General features: G+C 38.8%; 1 protein-coding gene across 1 annotated transcript in view; it reads left to right on the plus strand.

Moving 5' to 3' along the window:
- The window catches only part of AACS (acetoacetyl-CoA synthetase), a 57835-nt gene extending 53859 nt beyond the window's left edge, over positions 1-3976 (plus strand). Inside the window, exon 18 of the mRNA XM_072144364.1 lies at positions 1258-3976. Within this exon, the coding sequence (XP_072000465.1) occupies positions 1258-1395 (138 nt within the window). The 3' untranslated portion in view covers positions 1396-3976. The remainder of the gene's footprint in view (positions 1-1257) is intronic.
- The last annotated feature ends 7710 nt before the right edge of the window (positions 3977-11686 follow it).

Consider the following 11686-nt stretch of genomic DNA (forward strand, 5'->3'; position numbering starts at 1 on the left):
CCCTGGTTTGTTGTGCTTAAATTTGATAGTAGAATTCCATTAAATATCATTTTGTTATGCACAGACAGCCTCCCAGCTCTCATAGTGTTAATATGTCCAAGAAATAGTTGAAAAAAAAAAAATACCAAGAAAAAAAGTTTGGGAAGAATTGTGACCTTGAATGATTCTAGAACTGCCAAGTTTCATCATGATCTGAGTCCTTTTTCCCATAAGTCATAAGCATCTGAAAAACAGGATTTAACATAATGCTGCCTCACTAGATTTAATGTAAGGAGCGAGGAGTTTGGCAGAGGACAGTGGAGACTGATGCACATTCTTAAGCTTCCTCTAATGTATCTGTGGGATGGAGAATGGCTTTATTTCTGCTTATTTCATAACTTTGTTACTTTATTCACTTTGGGAGGTCTCAGGTGGATTCCCTGTTTTTCACATGTTGATTTCTTTTGCGTCTTTTACCATATTTTATCTCTTGGAAAGTAATTATGTATTTTCCTTTATTTTCTTGAAGTGTAATTTTCAATATTATTTTAAAATGCATTGAGAAGTGTTGAATTTATATGTCTGCTGAAAGCATAATTGGAAGAAAATATTGCTTAATTTAATAGAAAAGTGCTAAGTTAGATGTGTATGGGGGCTGAAAAAGTTTACTTTATGTAATTTAGATCCATGTCTTGTTCCATTGGCAGAATCTAGTACTTTTAGAGGAAGACACTGTGTGGCATACAGCACTGCCATGGCCCATGGGAAGTTTTGGATTCTTATTCCAATCACATCTGAAGCTGCTGTACTGTAATAGTGAGCCAAGCATAGCTTACAGTATAACAAGTTTCCATAACTTTATGTCTCTCCCAAATAGAAAGATGCTAGTGCTGGATCAGAAAAATAAGTGGGAGAAGCCATTTAGCTAAGTTAGTTTTGAATAGATGTAGTGTTTCTCCATCAGCATGAAGGAGACTTTCTCAATGCTGTGTACATGCAGTAATACATGCAGGACATTATGGGGCTTGTAGGGAACGGCCATAAAGTGTAAATCCTCTATACACTCCTACTTTCTGTACTGTTAGGCTCTTCACATTCAGCCAAGAAATGGCCAAGTAATCTGAAAAAAAAGTTACATCTGTTCAATTAAATGCAATTCTTCCTATTAACATTACAAAAATGATAAGCTAATTTGTGGGGCAACCCTTTATACTGTATTCTCCGTATGTATTGTATTATATTATAATATATAGTAACCTATGTTTTCTTTATTTGCAGTATACTATTAGTGGGAAGAAGGTAGAAGTTGCTGTTAAACAAGTCATAGCAGGCAAAGAAGTGGCTCACCGCGGGGCATTTTCTAACCCACAATCCCTGGATCTGTATCTCAATATTCCAGAGCTCCAGAATTACTGAGCAAAGTAGATAAAAGACTCTATGTGGTGTGCACATACTGATGCCGATAATGTACATATACTGTGTGTAGGTGCATTGGACTTGGTCTTCAACATTGACATCTAGTAAAATGGAAAAAAAATATATTCTATCTATATCTTTAGTCATGTTGATGACATTTCAGAAACCAGTATCAGATTCCCTGTTGCTATTTTAATTTTGGCTAGTTTTTTATTTTCAGTTCAAAAATGGGTATCTCTTGGTGTCTTAAAGGGGATGGCCATTTTACAGTAGGATTTTCTAGCATGGCACAGTTTTCTAGTGTGTCTCTTAAAGTGATATTGCCTGCTCCTTACCACATTGCCTCACTGGAAGACTTCATATCTGACTTGGGTAGTAAGATAATGGTGGCCACATGCTATTACGTAGTAGCTGGCTAGATCTAGTCTGTTTTGTGCAAAAGATTCTGCTGCCTGTACCTGTGAATAAAGAAATTCCAGCTCTTCTTCCTCTATGTTGGCTTGTAACCAGAGCATGGGTCACCGTGCTGCGGGGATAATCCGTACAATATGAAGGAAATCCACGGTTCACCAAAAATCTTTATTCCTTAGCATGGTTTAAACTTCCAGCTTTGTATACAGTTAATGGTCACAATTTGTCTACACATTTCAGGCGAACACTGGAAGTTTGCAATGCTGGATGTTTTGACCATGAAATGGAATAAAGATTTTTGGAGCTGGACAGCAGAATCTCTTGTATCTGCACATATGCTGGACCTGTTTAGAACAGAACAAAGCAATGGAAAGTTCTGATTTTACCCAGGTGAATATTGTTTCCTCTTATGGATTCCGGATTGCCATTGCCTATTGTACATATATTATGATTAGTCACAGGAGGAGGCCTACCCGTGGGCAGGGATGTAAGGAATGGTGCAATGGCCCTTCATGTATAGTAGCTACCCTATTTATGTTACATTGCTCATTGTGTGAGGTTCACTCTTTATAAAACACACTAGATGAAGTGAGAGAATACATAAAGAAGCAGATGTAGCTGCATATGAAACTTGTCTCTTCGTGGTGATGGTGAAAATAAAGGAATTTTTCTTCATAATAAAAAAAACCTCCTTAGCCACCTTAACATCTCAGGATAACCTTTACTCTATGGTACTTTGTCTCTCATCTAGTTTTACCTCTGCATAATTCTGCTTGTTGGTGGTAAAGAGTATTGAGGTAGGTTTTCCTTCTTAAAACTTGCCTATCTCTATACCCTTTGTGCCACCCCTGAGGAACAGGTGCCACTAAATATTGCCAGACAATGAAGTTCTCTCCTGTCATGGTGCTGTTCATCCAATACTACCTGGTGGACATTCCTTTAAGCACTTTAAGGCATTTACTAGAATCTTTCCATTCAGTAATATGCACATTTATTATCTTACATTTATGAAACTCCATAGAAGATTCAATTTGAAGCCATATATTTTTTATTTTGGTTACTGGCACCATATTTAAAGAAATCTATTATTGTAGTGCAGGAATCTCTCTAGTACATTCCCTTTTGTTAGCTGAAGCCTGGCACTGAGTGATCCTTTGAGGGACTGCAGGACTATATGGATAAATTCTGCAATGTTTATAAGCTTTAAATCTCTGTCTACCAACCTGAGGAAGTGCAATGCAATGGTTTTATTTTTTACATTTTTATGATTGTTATTGGTGTTTTTTTTTTTTTTACACTATGGTTTCTTCTGGTTTCCAATGTTTGCTTCACTGTAAGAGTTTGTTTGTTTACAGTTATTGCATAATGTAATCCTATAATGCAGGTAGATGTGGGTTATTCAGGATGACTCTTGTTATGCCAAACCTAAGTGCACTACCCCTACATCCTGCTGCTTATTGGTCAGCCCTGGTATTATTTTGGGGTATTTTTTTTATCGGCCTATTGGCTGGCTACCTCCCTGCTGTTTAAAATGAGCGGATCCTGGTATTTTTTTTTGACTGCCTAGCTTGTAGTGCAACAAATCATAAAAACTGGAAAAAATATTTTAAATGTATACATTGTAGGAGAAATACAAAAACCATAAAATGAAGCAAAACAATGCAATGCTATTTCCTAGGCAAGTTAAAATTCAGGTCAAACATACTGTATTTATTGATTTTAGGCTAGAATTACACTTAGACTTTTTGAAATGAAAATTTCTTTTGTTTCAATAAAGTTATCAAAATTTTTTTAAAGAGATTTCCATACAGCTTTTATGGAGAGGGGGAAAAAAACAACAAATGATTTAAAAAACTGTCAATCTACTTGGTGCTTTCACAATGGTCTACATGTTACCCTGGCCTTAGGTCATGTTTCATATTCTATACTTTGCATTTCCTTTATAACAAAATATGACTTCTTTTAAATGTTACAAAACATTGTAATTTTTACCTTTCATGTAGATAGTAACATTTTTACAAGTTTGATTCAAGCATAAGGATATGATGTATGTATATTACACAATGAATGTTATGCATTAAAGTCTCTACATATACATTGTATATAGTGATCTTTTACTGTCTTTGACTTTAAAATGTTTGGTTCTTGCAATGAATAAATCCAATATTATCCTATAATGTGATACAATTGTTGTGGTGTTTGACGTTTTACAAAACAGTAATATCTTGTCTACTTGTCTATAGAAATACGGCATTGGTAATCACAGGAAGTTTTGTGTAATTTATTATTGATTTGAGGAAACCTTAAAATCTACACATCTTGCACCGCTCTCCTAAAAAGTTATGTTTAATGTACAGGTTGCAATTTACTTTATACACGTCCAACTTCTGCTATCACAACTGATAGCAATGGGTTTGCTAAACCTTCCAATTTTTTTAAAAAAACTGATCAAGCGAAACACAATGGATATGAAATAAACCAACACATAAGCAAAACTGATTCTGTTTGTCATAGAGGTTATCTGCATACTTTTGCCAGAGAACATTATAATATTCTCTGCATGCAGAAATAGTACCTCCCTCACAGCTAAATTGATTCCTAGATAAAGTACTGAAAATAATCAATAATGGACCAATAATTGCACTTCCAAAGAGATTTCAAATTACAAATATTGCCTGTGACGATACTAACAAAATGGAAACATTCTTTGTCTTTGAATCTAATGGCTTCTTTTTTGTGCAATGGTTATTTTGTCATTATGTTAATCCTTTTAAGATGCCAAATATTGCATTTTTCACTTAGCTGCTGCAATTACCTACATTATTCTCTAATTTCTATATTACTGTAATATCAAAACAGGAGATGTGTATGTATATTCGGTGCATTATGAGTAATTCTCAGTCCTTTAATGACTCGAGGGTTAGCTGTAATTTGCATTCAGGTTACTGTATAAACCTAGGTTTCACCCACACTGTTGACTGTACAGATATATTTGTATGAGACAATGGATACCAGCAGACTCATAAATACTTAAAGGATTCAAAAGGTGATAAAAGGGGACATGAAGTTAGAAATGGATGTAAAAAATGGTTCCTTGCGCTTCTCTCCACTTACATTTATTTGCTGGTTATGACTTTTCTGATAAATTTTCCTATCACTTGTCTATAAGAATACAGTAATCAAATCAATTTCCAAGGGTAACTGGCTGCACTGAATACAGTACTTTTAGTTTATCAGTGGCCAAGCCATTTTTTTTTTAACAGACCCATGACTGATCTGTCCAAAATGGTATTTCCTAGTTGGAGCCATTACCCACGGATCACTTATAGACTACGGTTTATGGGGATCTATGAAATATGGATGACAAACTGATGCAAAAGGCAGTAAAAAACAACAGAAGAAAAGGTTTTCAGTTTGTTTGTGTGCAGGCAGCATACAATGGTTTTTTTGCCCTTAGGTTATTAATAACCTATCTATTGGGTGACTGCAGCTGTGGTGGCACCACTGCTATATTATGGACCAAGCAAGAACCCAACAACTTTGTCCGTATTGTAGAAGCTGGATAAGCTCAAAGCAGATTCCACACTTGCCATGATCAGTCTGTGGTTACAGAATTTGAAAAGTGTTTTGTCTCATACTATTCACACTGACAGGCAGGGCTGGGACGTGGCATTTTGGTGCCCTAGTCAGACATGCAAAATTGTGCCCCCTTCTCCCTAAAACACGGCAAAATTAGTGCTGGTCCTAACGAGAAAAATAATAAGAAAGGCCATCTGTTATGGAAACATCTACAATAAGGTCTCCCAGCCGTGAATGTAGCATAATATAGAAAAATATGTCCCTACAGTGAAACTACCTGCAATGCTTATACTAAAAAGTGAATAAATATTCACCAGCAATGAATAAACAGCACATAATAATATCCTGCACTTATAAATATAGACCAAAAATCTATTTACTACCCACATCAATATATACCTGCATCACATGTTTTACACACATCAATATATACCTGCATTACATATACTACACACATCAATATATACCTGCATTACATGTCCTGCACATCTGGGCTACAATCGGGCACAGACATTACTTACTGTTAGTATGATTGTGGCCTCTGGTAGCCCCAGCACACTTCCCCAGTATATAGGTAGCCCTAGCCATACATATATGCAGCCAGCCGCCCACAGGTAGTATATAGCCAGCCTGCCCTCCCTGTAGTATATATCCAGCCTGCCCTCCCTGTAGTATATATCCAGCCTGCCCCCCTTGTAGTATATAGCCAATCTTGCCCCCTTTTAGTATATAGTCAGCCCCCCCCCAGTATGTAGCCAGTCTGCCTTGCAGTAGTGTATAGCCAGCTCCCCTGTAGTATACAGCCAGCCTATGCCCACAGTAGTATATAGCCTGCCCCCCATTGTATATAGCCAGTCTGCCCCTCCCTGTAGTATTTAGTCATGTCCCAAAAAATAATAAAATAATACTCCTCTACCTGTGCTCCCTGGAACTGCATGGTCCATCCCGCGGTGTTGGCGTAGTCTCACTCTAAGACCCAGTTGGCGTTCGAGCAATGACGTCAGCGGCAGCCGCTCGCCTGGGTTCTAGAGGGGCTGGCTGCACACAGCAACCAGCAATATGCGTATCTTAAAGGAAACCTACCACTTGTAGTGGCAGGTTTCTGATGGAAATACCGGGCACCAGCTCAGGGTGAGCTGGTGCCGGAGCTTATTTTCGTTAGTGTTTTAAACCGCGGTATCGCGTTTTAAAACACTTTTTAAACTTTATAGCCGGCGCAGGCAGGTACGCGCTCGGCGCTTACCATGTGCGCAGCTCTCATTCACTTCCTATGTAGCCGCGCGCACGGTAAGCGCCGAGCGCGTACCTGCCTGCGCCGGCTATAAAGTTTAAAAAGTGTTTTAAACCGCGATACCGCGGTTTAAAACACTAACGAAAATAAGCTCCGGCACCAGCTCACCCTGAGCTGGTGCCCGGTATTTCCATCAGAAACCTGCCACTACAAGTGGTAGGTTTCCTTTAAAGATACACATACCACTCGTTGCTATCGGAGGCTGGGATGGAGCCCCAGAATGGGAGGCGAGGGTAGAGCCCCAGGTGATCGACTACCCCTCGTCCTGGCCCTGCTGCCGGGGAAGGAATTCCATGCATCATATTGATATACGATGCACAGAGTTCCTGCTCCCACCTAAGTATAGCAGAGTCAACACTGTGTATTGGGGAAGCAGGAACTTTGTGTATTCCCTTTCTCGACTGTCAAAGACACAACACTTTGCAAATTCTTTAATCACAGAAAGTGTATTTTGGCACTAAGGTTACGTTCACACGGTCGTATACTCCCTGTGTGCTCACCGCACTGTGACCAGGTGCCATAGACCTCCATGGGGGTCGTAATGGTCGTGGAAAGCTTCTGTTTGTTATATTTTGTAGCTATACTTATCGCATAACTGGTGCATATACTCTGGATAGAACCATTAATTTTCCATTCAATAAATGCAGAGATCTTGGAAGGCATGAGGAATTCTAAGAACAAATCTTAATGTCTGATCTTATCATTATCACTTGACATATTAAGAGCTTATTAAACATGTAGTAGACTTATTGCTGTGAAAATACAATTTAAAATTCTTAGTTGCAGCTTTAGGTAGGGGAGTTTTATTCATTGCCTGTAATCCATTACTAGGCAATGTTTTAAATGAACCGAAGATGACACGATTAAGATGTCTGAGCTCTACATCAGGTGAGGAGGCACAGAAGATCTCCTGTGTGATCTTTGGTTTGAGAAACACGGATACACTATTCTCCCAAGTGTCACTTTTCTCAGGTAAACCAGGAGTGACGGGGAAGCAGAGGGACAAGTGACAAGTGAAAATGAAATGGTTTGCACAGCAGCTCATTATTGTATAGTATGTGTCTCGTAGACATCTCTTGGGTCTCCCTCTGATTTGCTTTGAGCTGCTTATTAAATGAGATCTGTGAAGCGAGAAGTTCTATGTTATGTCCTCAATGGCCTTTTTGTGGTTCAGTTTCCATCCTCTATTGTATTTTTCAGGAATAAATAACTAAATTGATACAACTTTGCTTGGGAAAATGAATGTATGTTCCTTCCAGAATAGTTTGTGGAACAATAAAGATTGTTACATTAATTGGGAAAAGTGACACTTTAATTCAGTGGTAAATTTATGTGACGATGTGTGCAGATATGCATTGTTATCAGATGCAATACAACAAAGACAACTCCTATTACATTTTATGTGAAACAATGGCACTGTATGTTATATGGGTGAGAAGAATATTACCGATATATTCTAGAATTCGTTATTGTGACTGCTGGTTGGACATAACTCTCCTGCAACTATAATTGTGGTGTCATCACTTGCCACTATCATTAACATAGGTTTGTAGCCATTAGCGTTTTTTGAAGTTTAGTTCTTTCTCTTTTCTAGATTATTTGGTATTGCTTTTCTGTTTTAAAATATGTAGCTCCACTTGTGAGTGTTTGGTGTCTATCTGTAATGTGCTATAAATAGAATAAATTTCCCTTCTGGGACTTATTTCCATTGTATCAGTCCATAACAGCGAAGTGCCAGTGACCTCTTGATGATAAATGATGGTGCATAGGTAACTGATGTATGGACGAGCCTGCACGGGTAAACATGAAGCATGTATGTAATTCTTATATAAGCCTGCCAAACAAGCAAATCCTTTTCCATTCCATTTTAATGTGTGTGTGCTGCTGAAGTGATCTCTATACTATACTTCATATCAGAGTTGGTATAAAGTTTATTAAAGGGATTTTCCCACAAATTCAAGTTAGGTGCTATCGACAGGACGGGGCCTAACTTGCTGAACGGTGGGGGTCTCTGTGATGAGACCCCTACAGATCACTAAAAGGAGGGGTCTGATGCGGTCCCAGGAAACCTCAGTTGGACCCCTCATAGCTCCATTCGACTAATGGAGCAGACGGCTCTGCATGACTGTTCTGCTCCATACATCTCAATGGAGCCGACGGAAATTGCTGAGCACCGAACTTGAATTCGTGAGAAAACCCCTTTAAGAAATCATTGCAAGCGTCTATTTTAGTTATTGGACAATATTAGGATATCTCTTATCAGTTGTATATGGTAGTATATTTTCCTTAAAAGGACTTATTAGCTATTAAAGGGGTTGGCCACTGTACCTCATGTTTTTGTAATGTGTGTAAGTATGGGGGGCAGAATATTAAAGGAAACCTACCACTTCGGGTAGGGCTTATAAGCTGGATATGCCGTGCACCAGCTCAGGGTGAGCTGGTGTCGGCGCTTATCTCCGTAATGTTTTTAAACAGTTTGAAAGTGTTTTAACAGTTTATTAATGTTTATACACTTACTAGTTTCCCCGCACCGTGGTCCGCGCTCTGCGCACCATGCGCGCGACCGTGTGTGCATCTGAATAGGAAGTGGTAGCGCACATGGTGCACTGAGCGCGGACCCCGGTGCGGGGAAGCTAGTAAGGATATAACCATTAATAAACTGTTAAAACACTTTCAAACTGTTTAAAAACATAACGGAGATAAGCGCCGGCACCAGCTCACCCTGAGCTGGTGCACGGCATGTCCAGCTTATAAACCCTACCTGAAGTGGTAGGTTTCCTTTAAGTAGTTGACCAAAATACATCTTTTAAAGGTTCTGCACAGCTTTCTTAATATGTAAAGTGAAGCCTCTTGTCTTTTACCTCATCAGCCAGACATTCCTGTCCATAAAATGGCCCCAGATGTGATCTCTATAGGTCCATGAACAATTGCCCTGCCAAGACCTTGATCTTGTATTCATGACTACTATCATAAAGTCCAGGTACGGCAATCGTACATGGACAGATAGAGATCACATGACCCTCCATCTGCGGACATTTTATGGACCGGAAACTGGCTGATGAGGTAAAAGACCGGAGGCTTCACTTCACATATCAAGAAAGTGGAGCAGAACTGTTAATGGATGTATATTGGTTAATTACCTAATATCCTGCTTCCCACACACGCACACATTACAAAAACATGAGGTAAAGTGGCCAACACCTTCAATATATTAAACCCTGTCGGCGCTGTGGTATTGCTTCAGCAGCAGCAGGAGTCTGTAGTCTAGCATGTCTCACAACATAATGTGACAGACAACATCTGGCAATGTGTCCAGTGACAGGTGAAGCATTGGGGTCTCCCGAGAGCCGACACGGTTATTCTCAGCCTGAACAGAGCTGTGGGGCTATTTATGTACTTTGAGGGGATTTGGACTCCATTGCTCATACAGCAGTAAGATACAAGAGGTTTAATAAATTCAATTTGAAGGGTAAGAATGAGATAAAGTGTGAGCCCATAGCTTGAACCTGAAGCCTTGGCATCAATACAAAGAACTTTAATACAATAAAGTATTGCTATAAGATATATTAATATATTACACAGGTTTCACATTGTAAATAACCCAAACTTTACTCACACGCTGTAATATATATATATGTTTAATAAGAAAGCATAAAAGTAAAATAGAAATCCATGGTCAAACTTTTACTTTGGGGTTGAGCAGGCTATTACAAAGCAAAAAATTGTTGGCAGGTAGCAGTGGGAGAGATCAATGTGTCAGATTGCTATCCTCAATCTTCAGCAAATGTGTTAGTTGATGGCATAATTCAACTGTGCTGGTGTGAATTGGATTACAAGTGTTGGTGAGGCAGAATAAAATAGAGTTTGATAGCAACATGTGTATCTCTCTGTAGCTTGCATGAAGGGGGCTGTTTTAATTTCACACCGGAGCAGCTACGCTACCCTGTAATGAGAACTCGTTGTTACAAGGAAAGGGGAAGAATATGAGGCTGGGAGCAGCAATGAGGCCTGCATTATGAGCAATGCACTTGTGTTAGGCAGCCTTTATACAGCACAAAATACAGAACTTTCATCAGTATTTGTAAGCCAAAACCAGTAGCCGACCCACAGAGAATTGATATAATGGGAAGATTTCTACTGAGCAGATTTCTGAAGCGTTATCTAGACTCATTAATATAATGGAAGTCCAAGATAATGTCAAATAAAGTTTTATAAAGCAGTGCAATTATTCAGAATGCTAATGAAGGCATTTTTTTTAAATAAACATGGCATAGGCTATTGAAACCTGTCATCAGCTAAAAATAACCTCCATGATGACAAGTTCCCTTTAAAGTTGCACTAGAAGTTTAGGATTGATAGAGTTATGCCATAAGAGCCAGGAAGGTCTACCTAAAATGTAGCTGTTTCAAGAAGATGTTAGAAAGGAATACAGAAATTTGAAATGAAATCAGGTAGCACAATTCTGTCAGGTCTTCTTCACTTTTCTGAAGGTCTGTGCACCCCAATGATATGAGATTCTTTCCAAATTAAGTTTGAAGTGTAAGGCTTTTGATTATGCCACTTGTAAAAAGCAAACAAAATGCCTTCTATTGCATTGATCAAGATCAAGGGTCCTTAATGATTACAACCCTATAGCTATCACATAACAGGTAATTAAAGTGATGGAAAAATCATTTTGAGTCCTCAGTTTTGGATTGTCAGTGCTGTTTTAGATCTGCTTTCTAAGATTAGTGTGGAGGATACAGTTGTGTACTTGCCTGTGGAAGTAGGGAATTTGTAGAGGAGAACATTTTTTGACTTCTTAAAGGGACGCCGTCAACTGATTTTAAACCACTAAACAATACAGCAGCCTCAGGAAGGATATAACATTTCAGTTCTAGCATTTCATCTCTAAAGTCATATGCAAATGAGCAAAGAAGAGTCACCTTTTGCCTGAGTTGAGTCACTTTTAGAGGCTGGATGAGAAGCTGCACTTCAGACACCAATATCTAGGGATCTAAAGCATCTAGA

This window comes from Engystomops pustulosus, chromosome 1 (genome assembly GCF_040894005.1).
Source record: "Engystomops pustulosus chromosome 1, aEngPut4.maternal, whole genome shotgun sequence".
Classification (NCBI taxonomy): domain Eukaryota; kingdom Metazoa; phylum Chordata; class Amphibia; order Anura; family Leptodactylidae; genus Engystomops; species Engystomops pustulosus.